At 35.7% G+C, this 24314-nt stretch overlaps 1 protein-coding gene across 1 annotated transcript; it reads right to left on the reverse strand.

Annotated features, from left to right (window-relative positions):
• Window positions 1–8281: 8281 nt before the first annotated feature.
• Window positions 8282–21308, reverse strand: LOC102885856 (guanylate-binding protein 1). The gene is made up of 11 exons (XM_006919388.3): window positions 21134–21308; window positions 18163–18371; window positions 16893–17020; window positions 15889–15998; window positions 15399–15595; window positions 14566–14808; window positions 13444–13724; window positions 12447–12659; window positions 11546–11648; window positions 10567–10760; window positions 8282–9472 (listed from the first exon to the last, which is right to left on the reverse strand). Exons 2-11 carry the CDS (start codon window positions 18350–18352, stop codon window positions 9356–9358), a joined length of 1776 nt encoding a protein of 591 aa, XP_006919450.1. The 5' UTR covers window positions 18353–18371; window positions 21134–21308; the 3' UTR covers window positions 8282–9355.
• Between the last annotated feature and the right edge of the window lie 3006 nt (window positions 21309–24314).

Raw genomic sequence — 24314 nt, forward strand, 5'->3', positions numbered from 1 at the left:
GAAAGACTGCTTCCAGCCTGTGTTGTAGCTGGGTTGGCCATAAAACTAAATTCTGGCCCATGGGCAACAAGTGTAAGCTGGATGCACTGCTTCCAGGAAATGTATGCTTTTATCACTCTCTTGGTTTGTGGTTTCCCTCACAGTCTAAGTGCAGACATGATGGCTGTAGCCTTCTTGGACCACCAGGTAGAACCTGCAAGTCGAAGACGGTAGAGCAATAGGATGGAGAGAAGGAGCTTAAGCCCTAACATCATGGAACCACCACTCTATCCCTAGACCTACTGTATTTATGTGAGAGGGAAATCAATTTTGATTAACTTACTTATATGAGTTTTCTGACATGCAGTCATAGTATAGCTGTGATGGTTTACTGACTATCTAATTTGTTTGCCAAAGGCATCCCAACTTTTCTTTTACGTGGGCCTTCCATGTAACAATAGAGGAGTGACAGGGAGGAGATTAAGGTGGGAAATACTAGCAATGCCCAATTATATGGAAATGCTTCTCAAGAGGTAGCTGTCCCTTCTGGATAATAAGAGACAGGCTGGTAGAACAACGTCTACCTTATCTTACAACACTAGAGCAGTACTAAGAAGGACCTGCTCAAGGGGAAAAAAAAGACAATTAAGTCTGGGTTTGTAAGTTCCTAAAGCCTTTTCCACCTTACATTCGTGCTACGAAGAGTTATGTTCTTGAAAGCTGCTCTTTAGCATTCTCGCCACAGATGCATATGCACACAAAAGAGTTAAGCATCTTAACTGTGTGAGGTGATGGGTCAATTATCTTGATCTTACTAATCATCCGACAGTGTAGATGTATATCGAATCATCACATTGTATACTTTAAATATACACAATTACATTTGTCAAAAAAGTTATGTTCAGTTTTCAGCCTCATGTAGCTATTTTAAATGAAAGATTTTGTGTGTATATATTATCACAGTAAATTAATGCTTTGCGGCTAGATAATAGCTGTGCAAACATTAAATATTTCAAAAATCATAATAGAAATTGTACATTTATCCATAGAAAGACTGCCTAGGAAAACTATGTATCTGTTTATCTGTCTGTCTGGCTGTCTATCTGTCTGCACATACATTTGACTGGATTATAGCAATTTAATATTAGCATTGGTTACTTGAGTCAATGAGAAATTCTTCACAGTCTCTGAAACAATTTTTAAAAAGAGAAAATGAATTTTGACTTTACAAATCAGATCAGTAGGAAAAATTCATTTAAAATATGGCGTCCATATGTAAGATATGGTCATTAAAATTGTCCTTTTGAAAACATTGTCAAGTATTGTGCCCTTCAAGACATGGACTCTGTGCGGCTTCTGGCTAAAGTGTTAGAAAATGTAGCTACGCAAGTGAGTATCACTGTGTTAGAACCTGGTAGAAATTGCTCTTCTCAGGAAGGTGTTTTGTTTCCTTTCACAGTCTGACTTTGCCTCTGGAATTCCTGGTCCATATTCATGACGGCGCTCTTAAGCTTTCGGAGGCCTCTCTCTATGTAGGTTCTATGTAGGTTCTCAGACCCCGGAGGGTTTCTAAGGAGACTATTCTTTTTCTCTTTTAATTTGTCATAGTGTGTAATATCCTTTTGGCGTTGCTACCAGGCCAAAGTCAGTTCTACATGCTTTATGCCAGATAAATCCCCACAGCAATGGCAAGAATATAAATGAACACCAGATTCTCTAGGTCTGTAAAGAAGCGATAATGATAAAATCCTTTGTGAGGAGAGAGAGGGAGAAGATTCTACTCTTAAGTAGTACGAGAATATAAATAACTATCAAATTCTTATAATATTCAATAAGATATTAAATAATCAAGTGTTAAAGTTGCAGGGAGAAGCATCAGGAATGGAGTTGGGGTGTTTAAAAATATTTATTGTATGGAGTATTTACTATGTGCCGGACACCCTTCTAGATAGCCGATTCTGTGATGAACAAAATTGACAAAGTTCCTGCCCACGTGGGAGAGAGACTGGCAATAAATATGAACAACCAGCTGGGGTGGTAAAAGGTAGCGATAAAATACTGTGAAGAGAAATAAAAATGTTGGCCACTAGATGGAGCTCATTGCTCTCTCTTTCTTTCATTTGTCCACTCAAAAAGAGAGCTGCTGTGAGCATGATATACTATTAAAGTTGTGTTTGGGGGCCAGGTAATAAGATTTCTCTCTCTTCCTAGCTCTCCCTCCCAACTTGGATTTCTTTTTTTCTACTAAATGACTGATAAGGGGAAATGTGGTTAAGACATACTAAGGAGCCATCTGAGGTATTTTGGGGTAGAGGGTTTAGATCAACTTCTTCCTAAATCATAGAAATTCTCTCCCCTTAATTTCTTGGGTATTTAATTTTCTGTATTTATTCGTTTAATCTCTGTATTCACCACTAGACTGCTAGCTCCTTAAGAGAGGGACTACAACTATGTTCTCATTCCTTGGCAGAGGACCTGGTAGATACTCAACCAATAACTTTTGAATGAATGGATCCCTATACCCTAAGCAGTTGCTGCTTTTCACAGTCTCATCTAACTCCCTAGGGAGTCTGTTTTCAAGTTAGGTTGGGGGAAAATTCTCCGTAGTAAAACCTGGGTAGTAAATCCTGTCTTGTGTTCTACGAATTTCTCTCTGCCAAAGAACTCTCAGTGGGTGGGAAGGGCGGGATATGTGTATGTGTGTGGTAGGCATATTAGTTGGCACTCTGAGTTCTGGACCATATTTTTTCCTTTATCTATTTGGATAAAAGCCTAACACAATGGACGTATTTTTAGTGCTCAGTGGGACTTAATGAATGATAGGCACCTGCTTTTGTCAGGGCTAACTCTAGAGAGAAGGGTCTTAAACCTTCTTTATAGTGAATAGAAGGAACACCATAAAAACTGCAAGGGAGGTGGAATCTAAGGAGATTTATGGATCATGAACTATCCAATAACTTCTTGATCTTAGAATGGTTTTCAGCATAGTGATCCTGTGCATGATTCATTAGATTTCTACCTGAGTATTTTATTTTTTTTGAAAGCTATTGTAAGTGCTACTGTTTTTCAAATTTTGGTTTCCCATTGTTCAGTGCTTTTATCTAGAAATACAGTTGAAAATTAATTTTTGTGTGTTGACCTTGTATCTTACAACCTTGTTAAACTCATTTATTAGTTCCAAAGTTGTTTTTTTTTTTTTTTTTTTGTAGATACTCTTGGATTTTCTATATGATAATCGTGTTGTCTGAGAATAAGGACAGTTTTATCCTTTCTGATCTATATGCCTTTTCTTTCTTTCTTTCTTTCTTTCTTTCTTTCTTTCTTTCTTTCTTTCTTTCTTTCTTTCTTTCTTTCTTTCTTTCCTTTCTTTTATTTCTTTTCTTTCTTTCTTTCTTTTCTTTCTTTTCTTTCTTTCTTTCCTTTTTTTTGCCATATTGTACTTAGCCTTTCAGAATGATGTTGAATAGGAGTGCCGAAGACTGGCCATCCTTGCTTTGTTCCTGAGTTAGCGCATTCAGTTTTTCATCATTACATATTTTAGGTGAAGGGTTTCTGTAGATTCCTTTTATCAGCTTGAAGAAATTCACATTTTCTCCTGGTTTACTGAGAATTTTATCATGAATAGGTGTCATATTTTGTCGAGGTTTTTTAGTGTTTATATAATTAACTGGTTTTTCTTCTTAAGACTTTTAGTATGGTGAAATACATTGATTTTTGAACCAGCCTTGCATTCACAGAATAGAACCCATTTAATCGACATGCATCATTGTCATATTTTGCTTGATTCAACTTGCTAATATTTTGTTGAAGATCTTTGCATATATGTTTATGAGAGATAATGATCAGTACTTTTCCTTTTTTGAACTGTTTTTGTTTGATTATAGTATCAGGATAATGCTGCTCTTATAGAATGAATTGAGAAATGTTTTCTCTTCTATTTTTTTGGAAAAAATTGCATAGAATTGGTGTTACTTCTCCTTTTAATGGTTGGTAAAATTCACCAGTCAGGAGGGGCCATCTGGATCTGGCGAATTGTTTTTCAGAATTTTTAAAAACAGCTTTATTGAGGTATAATGAATACACGAAGAACTGAACATATTTAATGTGTAGGATTCAATGAGTTTGGACATATGCAAACACCCATGATACTATCACCACAACCAAGATAATAGATATATGCAACACTTCCCTAAATCCCCATCCTCTTCTTTTTGGTGGTAAGAACACTAAACACGAAATTAACCCTCTTGACACATTTTGAAATACGCAATGCCGTGTTTTAAACTATAGGCATTATCTTATACAGCAGATAGATACCAAGAACTTAATCATCTAGCATAACTGAAACTTTATACCCATTGGACAATAATTCCCCATACTCACCATACCCACCCTGCCCCCAAAGGCCTGGCAACCACTATTGTATTCTCTGCTTCTAAGAGTTTGACTATTTTAGACAACTCATACAAGTGAAATCACACACTGGTTGTCCTTTTGTAACTGGCTTATTTCATTTTGCATAATGTCCTCAGGATTCATCCATGTTGTTGCAAATGGCAGTATTTCCTTCTTTTTGAAGACTGAATACTATTCCATAATATGTATGCATCTCATTTTTAAAAATCCATTAATCTGTCAGTGGGCACTTATGTTGTATCTATACCTTGGCTAGTTTGAGTAATACTACAATGGGTACAAGTACAGCTACCTCCTCAAGACTCTGATTTCAGTTCTTTTATTTATATATCCGGAAGTGAGATTGTTAGATCATATGGTAGTTCTATTTCTAATTTTTTGAGGAACTCACATACTATTTTCCATAGTTGCTGCACAGTTTTACATTCCCACTAACAGTGTATAAGGATTCCAATTTCTCCAAAACTTCTCCAACACTATCTTTTTAAAAATAATAACCATCTAATAGGTATAAAGTGATATCTCATGGTAGTAGTGATTTACATTTCCTGATATTAGTGCTGTTGAACATGTTATCATATAAGTGTTGGCCATTTGTATGTCTTCTTTAGAGAAATGTCTGTTCAAGTCCTTAGCCCATTTTTTATCAGCCCATTTATTTATTTATTGCTATTGGGTTCTAGTAATTTCTTATAATTTTAGAAATTAACCCTTTATCAATATATGCTTCGGAAATATTTTCTGTCATTCCATAGGTCGCCTTTCCATTCTGTCGATTATTTCCTTTTCCGTGCAGAAGCCTTTTAGTTTGATATAGTCATACTTGTCTGTTTTTGCTTGTGCTGCCTATATTTTTGAAGTCATATTCAAGAAATCATCACCAAGATCAACATCAAGAGGCTTCTTCCCTGTTTTCTTCTAAATGTTTTATAGTTTCAGACCTTGTGTTAAAGTCTTTAATCTATTTTGAGTTGATTTTTGTGTATAATGTAAAGTAAGATTCTAATTTCATTGTTTTTTTGCTCATGGATATCCAGTTTTCCAAACACTATTTATTGAGGAGACTATCCTTTCTCCATTGTGTATTCTTGGCACACTTATGAAATATTATTTGATTTATCCCTGGATGCAGGAATAATTCAACATACCCAAATCAATAAACCTGATATGCCACAATAACAGAATGAAGGATTAAAATCATATGACCATCTCAATATATGCACATAAAGCACTTGACAAAATTCAACATCCTTTCATAATAAAAACAGTCTATAAACTAGATATAGAAAGACTGACATTCAACATAATACAGGCCATATATGACAAACCTACAGCTAGCATCATAATGATGAAAACTTTTTTTTAAGATCATGAACAAGACAAGGATTCTTATTCCTCTAAGATTAGGAACTAGACTCATTATCACCACTTCTATTCAACACAATACTGGAATGCTAGCCACATAAATTAGACAATAGAAAGAAATTTAAAAAACTCAAATTAGAAAGGAAGGATAAAATGATCTTTGTTTACAGAAGACATGATGCTACATGTAGAAAACCTTAAACTATTAGAACTAATAAAAACTGTTAGAGCTAATAAACCAAGTCACCAAAGTTGCAGGATGCAAAAGCAACATACCAAAATCACCTGCACTTCTATACACTAACAATGAACAACCCAAAGAAGAAATTAAGAAAATAATCCCATTTACAATATAATCAAATGAAATAAAGTTCTTAGGAATAAACAACCAAGGAGGTGAAAGATTTGTATGCTGAAAACTGTAAGACACTAATATAAGAAATTAACGAAGACTCAGATGAATGGAAAAACATTCCATATCTAATTTTATAGATTATAAGACTTAATATTTTTTAAATGTTTGTATTACCCAAAACAATCTACAAATTCAGTACTGTCCTCAACAAAATTCCGGTGGCATATTATATAGAAATAGGAAAAATTATTCTAAAATTCTTACGAAACCGTAAAAGACCTAGAACAGTCAAAGCAATCTTGAGAAAGGAAAATTAAAGCTGGAGCATCACATTTCCTGATTTCAAAATATATTACAAAGCTACAGTGATTTAAAAAGTATGTTATTGGCATAATGACAGACACATAGATCAATGAAACAAATAAACTCATGCATATATGATTAAATGTACTACTGTGGTCAGAAAAAGATACTTGTTATGATTTCAATAATCTTAAATTTGTTAAGACTTGTTTTGTGGCTTAACCTATGATCTATTCTGGAGAATGTTCCCTGTTCACTTGAGAAGTTTCTACTGCTATTGGATGGAATGTTCTAATATATCTGTTAGTTCCATTTGTTCTATAGTGTAAAAAAACTTTCCTTATTGATTTTCTGTCTTAATTTTGCTTAGTTTCAATTCTCTTATTTTTTAAAATAAAGACACCCTGCAAATACATTTTGAACCTGACATTTCTACTTATGACAGTTTTTACACTGCAGAGAATTAGTGAATTTTTTTCTTTGATGCTTTAAAAAAATTTTTTTCAATTTTTATTAAAATATAGCTAACATACAATTTTATATTAGTTTCAAGTGCATGCTACAATTTTGCAACATTTATATACCTAAAGAAGTGATCACCATGATAAGTCTAGTAACATCTGACTCTGTACAATGTTATTACAATATTATCGACTATATTCCCCACTCTGTGTGTTACATACCCATGACTTATTTATTTTATAACTGGAAACCTGAACTTGTTATTCCCCTTCGCCTTTTTCCTCCCTTAAAATTTTTTTCTATTACAGTTATTTTATACTAGTTTCAGGTGTACAGCACAGTGGTTAGATGTTCTTGCAATGCTATTGACTATATTCCCTATGCTGTACTTTACCTACTGTGACTTTTGTAACTACCAATTTGTACTTCTTAATTCCCTTCACCTTTTCCACCCAGCCCCTCGATGCCCCTTCCATCTGGCAACCATCTGTTTGTTCCATGTATCTATGAGTTTGTTTCTGTTTTTTTTTGTTGTTGTTTATTTTGTTCTTTAGATTCCACATAAGTGAGATCATATGTCTTTCTCTGTCTGACTTATTTCACTTAGCATAATACCTTCTAGGTCCATCCATGTTGTTGTATTAACTTTCTTCTTTTTAAATAGTAAAGAAAACAAATAAGGCTTTGAAGGCAGTTATTCTTTTCTCCCGTGGTTTCTTCAGCTAATAAAAATGTGTTTTATTTACTACTTTGTGGCAATTCAGCTTGGAAGAGCACATCTACGTAAATACTCCTAATATGCTGTGCTTCTCACCTGGTCCCCTATGAAATTGCAGCTCAAGTAAAGAAACACCGTTTAGTAGCACGTGCTCAACTGCAGAAGGCAGCATTCACCATCTGATGGAAGGAAGGGGGCTCGATAACAGATCTCAACACAATCAGAAAAAGCAGATTTATTAATGTGAATTTAGGGACATTAGCTGCTTCTCTCTTTTTCTCTCATGTAGTATTTCGAAACACTCCATAAAATTTTCAAGAACCTAACATACACAATTGAATCCATATGTTACTTTAGATGCATGCAACTTTGCCCACTGTTTCTATAAAGCAAGGGTCTGCAAACTATGGCTTGTGGGTGCTACCTATTTTTGAATATAAAGTTTTATTGAAACACAACTATGGCCATTTATTTATTCATTGTCTATGACTGCTTTCATACCACGTGGTAGAATTGAGTAGTTGAGATGGAGACTGCGTGGCCCACGAAGCCATAAATAGTTACTGTCTGTTTTTTTACAGAAAAGTTAGCCAGCCAATAGATGCAATAAAGACTAAAACCTTATTTTTGGGTGAGAAACTGAAAACAAAAACAAAAACAAAAAAAAACCCGCACCAGAAATGGAAAGCTTAGTGAAGCATATTTTATTTCCAGCTTGAAAATAATTCTTAATTGCTTTAAGAAACATCAACCACTTACCTATGAGTTTTAACAATTGAGATAAACTCCACACATACTAAGTAATACAAAGAGCATTATCTTATTGATTTAAAATGTCAAAAACAATCCATATTTTCTTTGGGAAAATCGGCAGACTTTCAAGTATGACTGTTAAGAAGTGGGAGAATATAGCCTAAGCTTTAGGATTATAAAGAATCTAATAATTAAGTTAGCGCCATTTTCTAACACATTATCTGTCATCATTTAAAGTCCATCTTTGCCAGTTGTATATTGCTACAACCACACAATGAATAATTGCTATCATGTTACTAAGTTTAGTCCAGTGACAGTTATTTAAAGTTCTGAAGTGTTCCTTTAAAGTTATGATCTGAGTGAATTGAGCAAGAAGGGAAAGTTTCCTTCTTTAGCCCATTTATTTATGAGCCAGTTCCTACTCATGCTAATGATTTCTTCCATCTTCCTATGGAAATTTTGTAGAGAATCTAAATCTCTACATAAAGTGGTTTACTTTAGCTTGGAGCCATCAGTGAGCATTGTCCGTTACCGGTGGCTAGGAATCACATCATTGATCAGGGACCGTGCAGTCTGGATACAGTGGAAACCTGTACAGGGTCTTCACTAAGAAGGAACGATGGTTGTTTATCCCTGATATTGGAACCTGTTGTACACTTGGCCAAAACGATACCCAAATATGACCCAAGATTTTTACCTAAGACTTTTGCTCACTATTCGTTAATGGTCATCTGGAAGAATAAGCTTCTCCTGAGTGGAACGAACTCATGATACCTCCTGCGTCGGTACAGAGGTGAAATGCATACTTGTTATACAATTTACGATATCGTTAGGAAGATGGACATAATTTCAGTTACAGTACTGCATGTCTTTATAAATTTTTGGTGTTATAAAAATGCAAGACCTAATGATTATCAAGCATAGAGACAATTTTTCAAATTCTAAAACTGCTTGAGCAATCCTTTGGTTAAAAAGTGACCAGGAGAGCTCTATTCTTCAGGACTTTAGCTTAGGATACAGGTGCTCCTGGGTCTTTCCATGCTCCTCTTGAGATTCTGTATCTCATTATGAAGTTGTTTGCTCTCATTTTGGAATCCTTCCTTTAGTAACCGGGACTGTTCCTAAAAAGGGACAAATGGAGAGTGAGTAAAGTATAGCAGTAAGGAAACCTGTAACTTCTATCTAATTTCCACATCCATAGATTTTCTAGTATTAAATTTCTTCTCAAAATTTTCTCTATCATTAATTTTCCTTATACTTCCTCTTGGGCATCCTACCTCAGTGATTACTTTTACTCTTCCTTTAGCCAAGAAATACTTTTGGCTTATACATCTTTATGATGACACGAACCTAAACTACAAATCTTGATCTTTTTTCCCCATTAATTCTACACCGCCTTTGTAGGCAATCTTAATCATATGTTTGTTTTCAAATTTTATCTGTGCAGTTTTTTGTACACACACAGAGAGACTTTTATATACTTTTATACACACACATAAAAAAACAGAAATAAAGAATTCTCAAAATCAGATGAAGTGTGTGAATCTTAGATCAGGAAATTTGATTTAAGCTCTACAGCTTGGTGGCAGGCATAGCAGAATATAAGTAAAATCAGGGCCCCAGGCTGTCCATACTGGATTTCTGCACATAATTCCCAACTCAGCATGAACTGAGAGTAGAACATAGAAAACAGGCAGGAGTGTGACAGAGGCATGAGAGTTAAGGAGTCTTTCTGCTCATAAAGTTTCTCTTAGAGCTAAAGTCATACAAGGTGTGACAGAAAAAACAATCATTGTGGATTCCTCTAAGGGGCAAAGACAGTTCAGATATCTTATCAAGCTGTGTAACCCTATAAAATCTATTTAATCTTTTATGAACTGCTGTTTCTTCTCCTAAGTAGTAGGGACATAACCAGTTCTTGCTTTATATGATCTTAAGCAAGAGATACAGATAAAACCTTTTTTATAATGCCTAGGATAATAGCTATCGTTAATTAAAGGATATACTGATAAAGGACTGGATATAAATGCAAATAAGATCTTTTAATAGCCAGACATAGGCAGGAGCCAGTTCAGACAGGCAGACAGGGATTGAAAAGTACAAGAGGGCAAGCAAGGTCCTTATGTGCTTCAAGTTCTTAATGCCACATGAAGAGATCAGGGAGAGTGAAGAGAAAACAGGAAAAGAGAAACCTCAAGGTGATGCAATTAAGTACCTGAAGTTTAAGAGCGACAGTCCTCTCCTGCTCTGCCATTAACTGGGCTCTCTCCGCCTGCATCTTCTCAGTCAATTGTTTCACATGTTCCTCATGACTCTTTTCTTTCTGTTCCATCATCTGCTGATTCTTTATTTGCATTTCCTCCAACATTTTCGCTGCCGCCTCTGCAGATTCAGCTTTCACACGTTGCACTGTCAGGAGGAAAGGAAGAAAAATTTATGAGGGTGACCATGTTGCTTCTTTTTTCTTTGTACACTTATCTGTCATTATTGCTGCTGACTGCATGTGCCCTACTCAGAAATGACTTCAGCTAGCAAGAGGTATCTTTCCTTATCTTGCTCTAGTTTAAGAATCCCAGGTTCCACAGTGGCCAGGACATGGAAGCAACCGAAGTGTCCTACAATAGATGATTAGCTAAAGAAGCTGTGGCACATATATACAATGGAATATTACTCAGCCATAAGAAGAGATGAAATACTGCCATTTGCGATAACGTGGATGGACCTCGAGATAATCATGCTAAGCGAAATAAGCCAGACAGAAAGGGTTGAAAATCACATGATATCACTTATATGTGGGATATAAACCTAAAATCAACAAATGAACAGGACAAACAGAGACTCAGGGACATGGACAGTGGACTATTGGTTACCAGAGGGTAAGGAGTAGGGGAGGACAGGAGAGGAGGGGTCAAATATAGGGGGTGAAGTGCGTAAAGGAGATCAAATATATGGTAGCTGAAGGAAACGACTTTGGGTGGTAATCACACAATAGAATAATATATAGATGTCATTATAATATACACTTGAAAATTAATAATTATATTAACCAATGTTACCCCAATAAACTTAATCTTAAAATAAATAAATAAATAATTGATTCTTGGGGGGTGGGGGGGAAGAATCCCAGGTTCAGCCAGACAAATGAGTTAAACTTTTAAGAGCTTGGCTATCTAGTCTCTTAACTTGCTCCTCACCTTCAATATCCTTTTCCTTTTCTGTGAGACTCTGGTCTGTCTGTAAAATTGCATCAGTTACAGACTCCTTGGACGTCAAATATGTCTGAAGAACTTCATCGGCCTAGGACCCAGAGAAAATGGAGTTAGTAATAGGAAATGGCTGTATGTGCTTATTTCTATTTGCCCACCATCTTCTCCTCTAGGAATTGTTCCTGTTGGCCCTGGTGTGTCTGGTGGTCAAGATTCCCTGTCATGGAGTGGGGACATGCTCCAAGCTGGCCAAGCATGGCACCCTACAAAGCAGAATCTTTTATAAGAGATTGATATGCTATAGATAGAGAGTCTCTGTTCTTTTAGACTGAGATCCCTAATTTCGAAGCTGTTGGTGCTGTGGCCTCATATGGTTAAGCTTGCTGGATATTAAGGCCATTGTGGAGAAAGCAGATCCAAAGAAACTGGAGGGAGAATGGGAGGGACAGAAGTGTGGGGTTGAAGGGAGCAACAGACAGAGAGACAGATGCTGATATTCTTTGAAATCTTGGATCCAGTTATCCTTATAGCCACTTTGAAGCCTAAACTTATGAATTGTCATTTTTGTTTAAGTGAGCATCATTGTGTTTCTGTCCCTTGCAACATAAAAATCTAGGTATAATAAATTACAATAGCGACCTGATGATTAAATTTTATAATTCACTTTATAATTCAATTGTTAATTCTTTACACTCTCTTAGATGAGGACATAAGCTATACATATCCAGTATAACAGACTCCCTGTTTATTGAATGAAAGCATATTTATTGAATGAAAGAATCAATGCTCTCCATCCTGTAATTGCACATCTGTGTGCACATCTACGTGCAATTACACTTGGTCACATTTGTGTTTCAAGGACAAATGTCAACAGATAAATATTAGTTACCTGTATTCCCTTCCTAGGTTCCTGAAGGTACTTTTTCTTCAGCTCGTTTATCTTTTGAATGAAAAGACGATACCCTCCTGGTTTGGAATAAATCCCCTGCTTTATATCTTCTTCTAGAGGATCGAAGAGATCCTTAAGTAAAGCTGAGCAACGATCTGATGATGCTTTCATATTCTGTTTATAAAAGTCATCTCGCTTCTTTTCTAGCTGTGCCTTTAATATGAAATGGGAAGTGAAAAGAATAGAAAGGAGTTAGCTTGACCTCAGAATTTTTGGAAAGGCTTCTCAAAAACTAAAGTCTGTGACCCCTAGAAAAACTTACAGGCACCTTAGCAGGACCATATTTTTCCTCCTGATCCTGACGTTCCACTGAAGTCCCATTTTTCTTGGAGGTGAAGTTTAGAGCAGAGATTGCTAGTTTTATGCTAGTAATTATGCTACCCATCTGCTTGTCATAGTGGACAATGGCCTTTTGCACTGTGGCCACATTCTCAACCTGGGCCAAGGCCCGGATTGCATTCTCTATGCAGAGTAGATCCCCACTGATGATGGCATCACCATAGGTCAGCACTAAGTTCTCTAGACCCACAAATACAGCTTTAGAAATAAGCTTTTGCTTTTCAAACTGGACAAGTGCTTGCACGTGGAATAAATGTGTCTCAACATAAGCCTGCTCAAGATAACTAAGCCTACATATTTCTTTGCTTTTGGCTAAAATATCAAATCAATCTGTTGACAGTGAGAATGTAATTTGATTAGAAGCTCTGATTGTTATTTATATGCATTTAATTAAATTATGAGACAGATTATTAGTTTATTCATGAAATAAAATGTTTGAGTTATAATAAAATTGGTTCTTATAATAATAACGAATAGGGTTTTCACCATTTTAAAGTCTAGTAAGAATTCTTTTTCTCATAACAAATGTTCATTTCATTTTCTAATAGTACTTTGCTCTCAGATACTTTAATCTATATAAACATGAGGAAAAAATTACCGCTAATTCCTTTTGATGTAAATGGTCTACATCTTTGAAGGAATTCTTGATGAAGATTTCGATGGCCTCTTTCTCACTGGCCTTGTGTAGTTCCAGAAGCTCCTGGAGGGTGTCAGTGGGCAGCTGCAGCTTCTCACCCATCTGCTGGTCATAGTGGTCAATGGCCTTTCGCACTGCAGCTGAGTTCTCAATCTGGGCCAAAGCCAGGACTGCGTTCTCCATGCAAGGCAGACCACCACTGCTGATGGCCTTGACATAGGTCAGCACCAAGCTCTTCAGTCCTACAAATAGAGAACAAATGATTTTTTGGTGTATATGGGTGGGGTGAGGAAACATTCTATTCTGTGTAATTCTGATGATGTCTATTATCACTTATTTGCCTCTCACAGTATCGGTGTTCTCAGCATCACTTGAAAGCTTGCTAGCATTGCAGACTCCCAGCCTTCGCTCCAGTCAACTGAATTAGACCTTCCTCTTGGTAAGGTCCTTGGTGATATGAATACATATCATAGGGTGAGAACCTCTGTTCTAGATACCATAGGCCTGTGTTTGTACATGTACTTTACAAACAAGCACCATTAGGATTGAAACTGTACCTCTCTCATTTATGTCTCTATCATCAGTTCTGGTCCACGGTAAGCATTTGATCAATATTTGTGGGACAATTAAACAGGAGTCCTCCTTTTTTTTTTATTCTAGCAGAGTACTGTCCAAGAGAATTTTCTGTAATGATGGAAATGTGCTGTAAGTGCTATTCATTGTGGTGGCCACTAGCCACATGTAGGTTATGAGCCCTTGAAATATAGCTGTATCATCGGAATTTTTCATTTTCTTTAATTTTAATTAATCTACATTTAAATTTAGATCATCACACTTGTCTAATAGCTACCGTATTGGACAGTGCAGGTCTAGTTCACTGGGGAAATTTTAAGCAATAAAAATTCCTATCTTTTCTCACCCAAGAAATCTAACTAATAATATCTATTAGAAATGTTGGTGCCATCTAGAATTTACCACAATAATAGTGGTAGATTGGCATTTTTCAAAGCTGAAACTAGATGAATGTTATTCTACCTTCTTTTAGTCTTAATAGTGAGAGTAAAGGCTGGGAAAAGGACTCACGCGGTCCATTGACCTCGATGCCTCCTGAAAGAGTTTTAGTTTTGGAATTCTTAAAGATGTAGGAACAGAAGGTTATAGTTTGTTGATTGAATTCGGGGTCCAGCTCATTATCATTCAGCGTCTCAAGCTGGCCTAGCTTCTTCCGGTGAGTCGGCCGATCAAAGATAAAGCATTTCTTCTGTGGGAAGAACTTCCGGATACATAATCGAGGCAGATTAAAATTTTTATCTTTTTGATTGGTACCTAGAGGAAGATAAAAAAGGAATTTCCTTAATATAGGGGCTTGGAAACTTTTTCTGTAAAGGGCCAAATAGTAAGTATATTAGGCTTTGGGGTTTCTTTTCTGCTATTGTAGCATGAAAGCAGCCATGGATAATCTATAAATGAATGAGCATAGCATTAGTTCATTAAAACCTTGTTTATGAGACAGCTGGCAGGCTGGATTGGCCATCATTTGCCAGTGGGCCATAGTTTGCCAACCACGGGCCTAGAGCAATGTTCATTCTTTAATCAATTTTCTTTAAATAAATGCCCATTCTACTCCATATTCTTTAGTTAATTACAGCATCGCATGCCCTAATCAGGGAGATAAAATCAATCTGATCACAGCATAGGGAAAGGTGAAAGAAAAAGAAACTTATTCTTAGAACAGGGGAGGAGATAACTTAAAATTGAATCTATTAATTCAAATGTTAAACAAGCATTAATTCTCAGTATTAGCCAGCTCAAAAGAAATAGAAAACCATAAATATAATAAAACTGTAATAGAAAAATAAAAAACGATAGTTTCTAGTGTTTTGTCACTCCTGATAATCAATTCTAAGCCCCTTTACCTTGCTTAAGTTTGAGTGAATTCTCCAGGTACTCATCTGCTGAGATGGGTTGTCCATCTGCTTCCAACTGTAGGGTAAAATCCCTCAACGTCCACACAAAGTCTGGAAAGAAGCTCACGAAGTCAGCTGAATTCTCGTCCTCATTTGCATTTGGTGAGGATTTTGCCCTGATTCGATTTGTCAGCTCTGTCACATACCTGAGAAGCGAACTAAGGAAAACTGGTGTAAAAGCAGTGTTCTCAATGCCATATTAGCCCCACATATTCAAAACCTTTGTTTTGTCTTTGATTCTAACTCATGGCAATTATTTAGTAAATGCTTGGGATCTTTCCCTTGACTTTATTTTTTTTTTTAAATGTTTTTTGTGTTTATTTTTTATGTTTTCTCTTTTTTGTCCTTCATTCAATTAGGATTCATATGCGGGCAGCCGGTTTTCTAATATAGGTCTTCCCTCTGACTTTGATGCTGTTCTGGACCACAAAAAGGATACTGCAGTTGGTCCATTGCCTGCTGGTTGATGGTCCCCATGCTGTTGTACACAAAGGTGCTGCTCAGGAGTACTGCCAGGGCAAAGATCCAGGAGTCATTCTGGTTGTCACCCTGGAAATCAGAACACATTTGGGCCAGGATTATGTTTGATTTTGAAGGCACTTTTCAGATCAGCAGTAGTAAAAGGATGTTCATTTAATTGCAGGAGTTTTTTTCCCCCACATAGATTAATGACCTATAAAAGGAAACCATTTTGAAACGATAGTGATTGTTAGTAGGGCTTGGACTTTGAATAGTTTTCTAATTAGTGTTTTTGGTGTACACTGATTTTTCATTAGGTCCTCTCATGATTATTAGCAAATAAATGCAAAAGAAAAAGTCAAGATTGGTGGGTGTTCTAAGGCCTTGAATATAATTTTAATTTAAAGTTTACTCTATGTTTTTACACAAAATTGACCTATATAATATTTAATTGTAGCTATTTTACTGAGCAATTATTATGCACCTAACATTTTTCCATTACTTACTAAATATTCAAAACAATACTATGAAGCAAATATAGATTGTTTACATTTGTTTTACAGATCAGAAAGCTGGGGTTAAAAGAGGTCAAATAATTTGCTAAGGCCACTCTGTTAGTGACAGTTTAAATTTAAACACAACAGTATAGGACTTCTGAACCTAAATACTTAACTAAAGTTCTCTGCAGGATAAGACTCATGACATTGATTTTTTTTGTACTACCTTGGTGCATCTGGGTTAACTGGCTAGCCTGTTATTAATAATTAAAACACTATTTACTGACCATTATGTTATTCTTCTAGGATTCTGCCTTACGAATATTTTCCTGACCCCTGATTGCTAAACTTGATCTCATGGCACATAAGCAGAAATGAAAAAACAAACTATGATTAAATGCGAGCTCTTATTTGAAGGAAAATTAAAGTATGTAGAGAATATTCAGAAATCAGGGGCTTGTCCCAAAATGGAATCCTCAATATTTACCTTCTCCACATCTCCCAGGCCCTCGGTGTCAAGCAGAACTAGGGTGTGGTCTGGCTTCTCGGGATGAGGCACACACCACATCCAAATTCCTTTGGTGTGAGACTGCACTGTGGAGCCCAAAGAGAAGCCTGCAAGGGACAGTGGAGGTAAGAGGGAGTGGAGTTCTAATAGCAGGTAGGTCTGGTAATTGAGATAAAAGCATAATCAAGGTTAGGAGAGAGAAACAAGACCACAACCAGTATTAATCTTACTGATAGAGAACAGGGAAATTAGAATATCCAACACATGAAAAAATCCAATAATTTTTCATAATAAAACAACCAGCAGACTAGAAATAAAAGGAAACTAACTCAACATAATGAAGGTCATCTACAAAAAACCTTCAGGGAACATCATACTCAGTGGTCAAAGACAGAAAGCTTTCCTTATATAAAAATTAACCAAAATAGGTCAAAGACCTATATGTAAGAGCTAAAACTATAAAATTCCTAGAAGAAAATGAAGGGGGAAAATTTCATGATGTTGTATTTGACAGTAATTTCTTGGACATGACACCAAAAGCATAAACAATAGAAGAAAAAAATAGATAAGTTGGACTTCATCAAAATTAAACTTTGTGTATCAAAGAACACTACACTATCAACAGAGTAACAGGTAACCCACTGAATTGAAGAAAATATTTGCTAGTCATGATTCTGATAGGGTATTGATATCCAGAATATATAAAGCAGTCCTACAATGCAACCCTAGAAAACAAACAGCTCAATTTAAAAATGAGCAAAGAACTCGAATAGACATTTTTTCCAAAGAAAACATATATAAATGACCAATAAACACATGAAAAGATGCTCAACATCACTAGTAATTAGGGATACTACTTCAAACCCATTAGAATGGCCACTATCAAATAAACGAAATAACAAGCGCTGGCGAGGATGTAGAACAATTAAAATGCTTGTGCATTTCTGGTAGGAATGTAAAATGGTATACTTGCTGTGGAAAACGATATGGTGATTGCCTAAAAAAATTAAACATAGAATTCTGGGAAAGGAACAGTTTATGCTTTTAAAAGGGGAAATGAAAACGAAGTGGGAAGAGAGATTGAGTTGACTCTTTCATATTAGAATGAAGATAAAAGCATAACTGTGTATTGAAAGTTAGCTTTCGATATTCCTTCTGATCTCCAGCTCTCTCTTTGCAACACCATACTCAGTGCTGGGAGTACGTGTGGACAGAATGGACTTGGCAGAGCTTTGCTGGTGCCCCTTACCTTTTTTCTTCCCAGCCAATTTATTCATCAGGTAGGATTTGCCTGTGCGGTAGAGACCCACAATAGCCACCACAACAAGAGGCTGTGTAATAGCAGACAGAATCTCCAGAGCTTTCGGATTAACTGTCAGTTCATTTTCAGTGTTCTCAATGAGGCACACTGGGCCTGGCATCTGGGTCTCTGAGTCCATGTCCAGACTGTCACCTTATCTGCAAGGGAGGAGATGGGATGAATTAGAATTTCCACCCTAAGGAATTTAGGGATAAGGAACTTCCACCAGGAGATGGGATGAATTAGAATTTCCACCCTAAGGAACTTAGTAGATAAGGAACTTCCACCAGGTTATTTTGCATTCAGAAGATAGGGTCATAAAATTCTACATGGCCAAAAGTTTTGTGTCAACAGTGAGATAGATGAGGGGAAGATCTGTATCACTTTGGAAAGTTGAAGAAATATAATCGAAGTAGTGCACTGGAAAAAAATATTGGTATGACAGTGACTTATCAACATTTAACCACTTTCAAAATCTTTAATTTACCATGGATAACTTTCTTTTTGAATTCTCATTAAAAATTTTACACTAGACATGAAATGGAAAATAGAATAGAGTTGAGAGTATTTTACATTCTGGATCTATGTATGAAATTCAATATTTATTTATTTATTCATTAATTCTTTCTAGGAGTAAAGGCTTTCATGAATAAATGTTATATCATTTGATGTATGCCCTTTGGACAATTTCCAAAGATTTTAAGTGTGTTTTTTTCCCCCCTAGTTATACTTATTTTACTGGAACGAGGGTCCACAGAACTCTCTATACCACCACTGCAGAAGCGGAACCAATATAACTTACTTTTGCAAATTTTATAAAAATATATGACCATGTGAAACACATGGCTAGTGACCCTTCCAAACCTTGGTACAGGCTTGTATAAGCAAGGGCTTCTGATACCTATACCTAAATTTCATTAGCTTCATAATAAAGTATCCTCCAACTCAGTGAGAGTATGACTGCACAATTGCAAATTCTGAACGTTGCTAAAAATCATGTTTGTGTATACATGTGCATATGCACATGTATAGTCTTTTGTAAGGAAACAAAAGACTATGAAATATGGATTCAGAGACCAGGAGAGCTAGAGAGGAGGTTGTTCAAGAGAAATATTTTTCCAGCCATACTCTTCTAGGTTTTCTGTTTTGTTCTGTTATTATTTATTTATTTTTTTTCATTTGGTAGAGGAAGAAGAGAGGGAGCAGAAGAAAGATGGCGAGGGAAAGGGGTAGAGGAACTGAAAGGAAAGAGAGAACTGTCAGACAAATAGGCAATGAATGAAGCTCATGCCAAGCCAAAGAATTCAGGGATAGAGTTTCCAGAGGCAGGAACAAAACTGCTCGACAGCACAGAGAAGTCAAAGTAAATAAAAATGTCAGTTTTAATAGTGCACCACAGTAGATTCTTTAAACAGGAAGCTTTTTAGTAAAGTGGCGGGGCCAAATTCTACTTGTGAGGGGTAAAAAGGAATTTGGCACTAAGAAATTTAATCTAGTGAACCTGGGCTATTTCTTTTTTTGTTTTTAATCCATTTCCCATTTTCCCTGGGAATATTTGCCGGTGGAGCTTGCAGCTGCAGCATTTATCCTGAAATAACTCGTGGATTACAGTCCTAACCTTACCCCCAAAGTTTGCCACAAAATAACTCACTTTTATTATTATTTTTTTATCGTTCTAGTATATCACTAGTCTTTGGAAACAAATGACATCATTCTACTTATAGCATTCTGATTTTAGTAGTGGTATTTCCATTTACAAAATATAGTAATTCTTGATGGCTGAAAATGTCAAATCCTAGAAAACGTAGCATTCCTACGCATGATATCATTCTCGAACAGCTGTTAGACGATTCATTTGATGAATCCGATTTATGTATACATTTCTGTTACATTAGGATTAGAGACAAGTTCTGTTAGAAATAACTCCAACGGCAGTTTTTGCATTTTATTTTCACATTGAAAAGCAGTCAGATTTGCTTCAGCCTCAAAGAGTGTGCTTATGTAAAATTAAATTAACGCTGGCAGCGAGCTGCACTTTTTTTCTAAACTGAGAATGGGTTCATTTAATTTTTTTAATTTTTATTTTTCAATTCAATATTATATTTCTTTCAGGTGAACAGCATAGTGATTAGTCATTTATATAATTTAGGAAGTGATCTCCCCAATAGGTCTAGTACCCACCTGGCACTATACATAGTTATTCCAATATTATTGACTATATTCCTTACGCTGTACTTTATATCCCCCTGACTGTTTTGTAACTGTTAATTTACACTTATTAATTCCTTCACCTTTTTCACCCAGCTCTCAACCCTCCTTCCACCTGGCAATCAGAACCTAGGCTATTTCTGAATGAAGAAATCCACTTTGAAACAAAGTTCACATGTATTATTTTCATGAATCTTCATGTTTCACTGTGGGTTTTCGTTTTTCATTTCTTTTTCTTTAACAGTGTCAGACAGCTATTTACACTGCATCTCTGTTTCATGAAAATAACATATTTGTAGCCCTTTCAGTTTCTTAGCTGCAGTGAGATCAATATTGAGAAAGTTCCATCAAAGACAATAGTAATTTCACTGTTTCCCAGTCGACACAGACAAAGTCAGCAAAGAGAAAGTCCTAACACATTTCCAACTTAGTTTAGCCCCCTGTCTGCTGGTGCCTAATTCCATACAAGTATAGTAGTGACAATTAGGAATGCGCTGCCACCTGATAATGCCAGGATTTCTTTTTGAATTCTCATTAAAATGTCCCACATTAGGCGCCTATCTTCATGCTGGTCATTTTTAGAAAACTAACAGACTCCCAAACCCCCTTATAAATCTCTTCCCACCCCTGTCCCAACCTTATCCCTGTGCTCCATTTCTCAGAGTACAAGTCCTGAGAAAAAGCTGCTTTGATGAGAAAATATAGTTCTTACCTGTATTTTCTCCAGTTTAGGTTGGAGTGGTTTCTGTTACTTCTCTGTCTCTCACTGGATGGCTAGACTTTTACCCGTCCAATGTAATGGGGCCTTCCTGATTTTTAAAGGCGATTCTTTAGAAGTGCAACAACCTCTTTAACAGATTTAGAGTAATGTGAAACTGAAAGCACTGAACACAAAGCAATGACTTAACAACCAAATCCATGTACCCTTTACTTTTACAGTAAATCTCTCATCTTCCAAGCAGGGCAAAAAGTATCTCACTAGGAGGGGCAGGCTATCAGTATTTCTCACCCTCTCCAAAACTGAGTTGCAGAGACTAAATTCTTGGTTAGTGTGCATGGAGGCTGGGGGCTCCCAGCTGCCTGCCAGCCCCATTCATAAAGTGAAGGCTCTAGCTCAGGCATGGCAGGCTGAGATCACCAGGCTTAATTTGATTACCCTCATTCTGGCTCATTTGTAGTTTCCAAGCTGAGAGAGGCAAGTGGAGAGGACTACAGACAACCATTTTTGCCCAGTAGAGGGGACAGTGGCTCAGAGCTTTTTGTCCAGGAAGAGTGGCAGTCCATAAACACAGAGACCTGTGAGTCTCTCCCAAAAATAAATGACTTTATTTGAAACAGAATGTGGGCCAAATTCAAGCCTAAAGACTTCAAGAAACTTTACTGTTAGCAGATTGACTTTACAAGAAATACTAAAAGGAGTTTTTCAGGCAGGAAGAAAGTGACCCCAGATGGTAATATAAATCCACCTGAAAAACGAAGAGTACCATAAAGAGAACTATATAATAATAGAAGACAATATAAATGCATATTTCTTTTACTTAACTGATATAAAAAGCAATTGTATACCATGACATTTATATAATTGTATCACAGGACCTATAACATATATAAATGTAACACATTTAATAATGATAGCACAAAGGAGGTAGGTGGGTATACAAAGGAGGTAGTTTATTAGAATAAAGATATTAACTTGAACCCCTAAGAATAAAGAGAACTAGAAATTGTAAATAAAAAAAGTTAATATAACAAGCTCTATAAATTTATTCTTTCTCCTTCAGCTTCTTTAAAAGAATGAAATTATATAAATTAATAATCATCACAATGTAATGTTGAGATTGTAACATATTTAGATGTAATATGTAATATATATTTCAGAATAATAGCTCAAAAGGAGGAAAAGGAAATATGATTATAAGAGTAACAGTTCTGTATCTCACTGGAATTAATTTTAGCATAAATTTGAAGTTTATTCTGAGAATATATATATAGTTAGTCCCGGAGCAATCATTAAGAAAACAACAGATCTCAAATTAATATTCTTTCACCTTAGGACACTGATAAAAGAAGAGCAAACCAAATCTAAAGCAAGCAGTGGAAAAAAAATAAAACGAAATTTTTGCGAATGAATGTTATAAAATTAATGAAGTAGAAAAAATATTAATGAAAGCCAAAGCCAGTTTTTTGAAAAGATCAATGAAATTGATCTTTTAACAGAAATAAAAAGGATTATAAGGCAATATTATGAAACACTGTATGCCAACAAATTAGTTTAAAAAATTCATAGAAGGACTCAAACTACTGAAACAGGTTTCAGGAAGAAATAGTTCATCTGAATAGACTTGTAACAAGTGAAGAGATTGAATTATTAATAAAAAAAAAAACTACGACCAAGAAAAATGGAATTAATACCAATTTCTCACAAACTTGGCTAAAAATAGTAGAGGAAATTTACCCTAGTTCCCCAAATGTTATTTACCACATTACTTTCTTTCTCTGTCTGAACTATTTGAGAGTCAGTTACAGACATAATGCCTTTTTACTCCTAATAATCCAGTGTATATTTTCTCAAAAATTATCTGGAAGAGAGAATACAGCTTCTCCATTTCCTGCTTCCAATTACACAGTTTATTTGATTTCTAGATTGGCCATCTGGTGATGCCCGTGTATACAGTCATCTGTTTGGTTGTCTGATGCATGTGTTTGCAATGGACTAGTTGTTTCACAGAAATTCACTAACTGATTTCCTGCTTTGTTTCTGACCACTGGTCCAAATTTTGCAATGGTGTTTAATTTTGCTTAATTTCCTTCTTTTTCATGCCAGTCTCTGATAGTTAGCATGTCTTGTTTTTGTGTGTGATTAATTTCTTTTTGAATAATTGCATAAAAGCTTTCTATTTTATTTTATTTAATTTAGTAAAATGAGAGAGAGAGAGACAGAGAGAGAGTAGGCAAAGAAAATGTAGCAATAGTTTACCATTGCCTTCTGCTCTGCAGTCTGTGGGTCCAACCACATGTACTCAGGTCCATGGTGTAAAAGATATAAGTGCCCTTGTTTTTCTAGGTTTTTTACAGATGTTATTAATAAAATTTAATTTATTCTTCAGCACACGCTTATAATATAGGTTTTATTATTTGTACTTTACACACCAGCAAATATAGTTTAAAGATGTTTAATGGTCTTTTAAGAGCAGTTCATTGGGCTGCAAGGCCCTGATAGTTGGTTGCTTTTGTATTTCCTCAAAAAATGAGTCAGCGTATTAAAAAAGGAAGATCAAATTAGGTTCCTCCATCCATGGCTCTGTATTTACAAAAGTGGACTGAAACACTCTGGTGCTGCATGTTTCTCTCTTTACCCTCACTATGACAGCCTGATTAGTCCTTTTATAAATTAGAAGTCTCTGGCTCTTCTTTTCTTATGAGTAAGGAGTATCTTGTGTCAATTAATTATAACTTGAAAGTATTTTAATCGAACACGTCAGTTGGAAGTGAAAGAACAAGCTCTTAGTTTCTCAGAAATAGACTAGATGGTAAGAAAACAGTTCCTTTCTGTTTAGTACAATGCATTCTTGCAGTTTTTGTGCATTTTATTTTTTTGTCAAGCTGTTTGAAAATTTTTCTATGAACTTCTTTTAAATGCTGGGTATTAGAAAGCTATATTTCCTCACTTTCCAAAGTACTTGGAGTTGCAGTCTCTAGAATACTTATATTATTCTAAAAGATAGTCACAGACCAAATTAATTTACATGATAATATTATTACATTAAAAATTAATATATATATACACATGCACTTAGGGGATTCAAATGTTGTCCAGACTCTGAATTTTAGGGGTGGAATGTTTTCATATTAAGCTACTTTTCATATAGAGAACTCTGTGTGGCATGTTTTAT

This window comes from Pteropus alecto, unplaced genomic scaffold, assembly GCF_000325575.1.
Source record: "Pteropus alecto unplaced genomic scaffold, ASM32557v1 scaffold25, whole genome shotgun sequence".
Taxonomy (NCBI): domain Eukaryota; kingdom Metazoa; phylum Chordata; class Mammalia; order Chiroptera; family Pteropodidae; genus Pteropus; species Pteropus alecto.

Excerpts from the sequence above, each read along its gene's own strand:
- LOC102885856 (XM_006919388.3), bottom strand. The coding sequence starts at position 18,352 with ATGGACTCAGAGACCCAGATGCCAGGCCCAGTGTGCCTCATTGAGAAC. Across the intron at positions 15,999-16,892 it reads GCCTGGGAGATGTGGAGAAG|GGTGACAACCAGAATGACTC; the intron begins GTAAATATTGAG and ends TCTGATTTCCAG. Across the intron at positions 12,660-13,443 it reads TACATCAAAAGGAATTAGCG|GCACAGCTAGAAAAGAAGCG; the intron begins GTAATTTTTTCC and ends TTCATATTAAAG.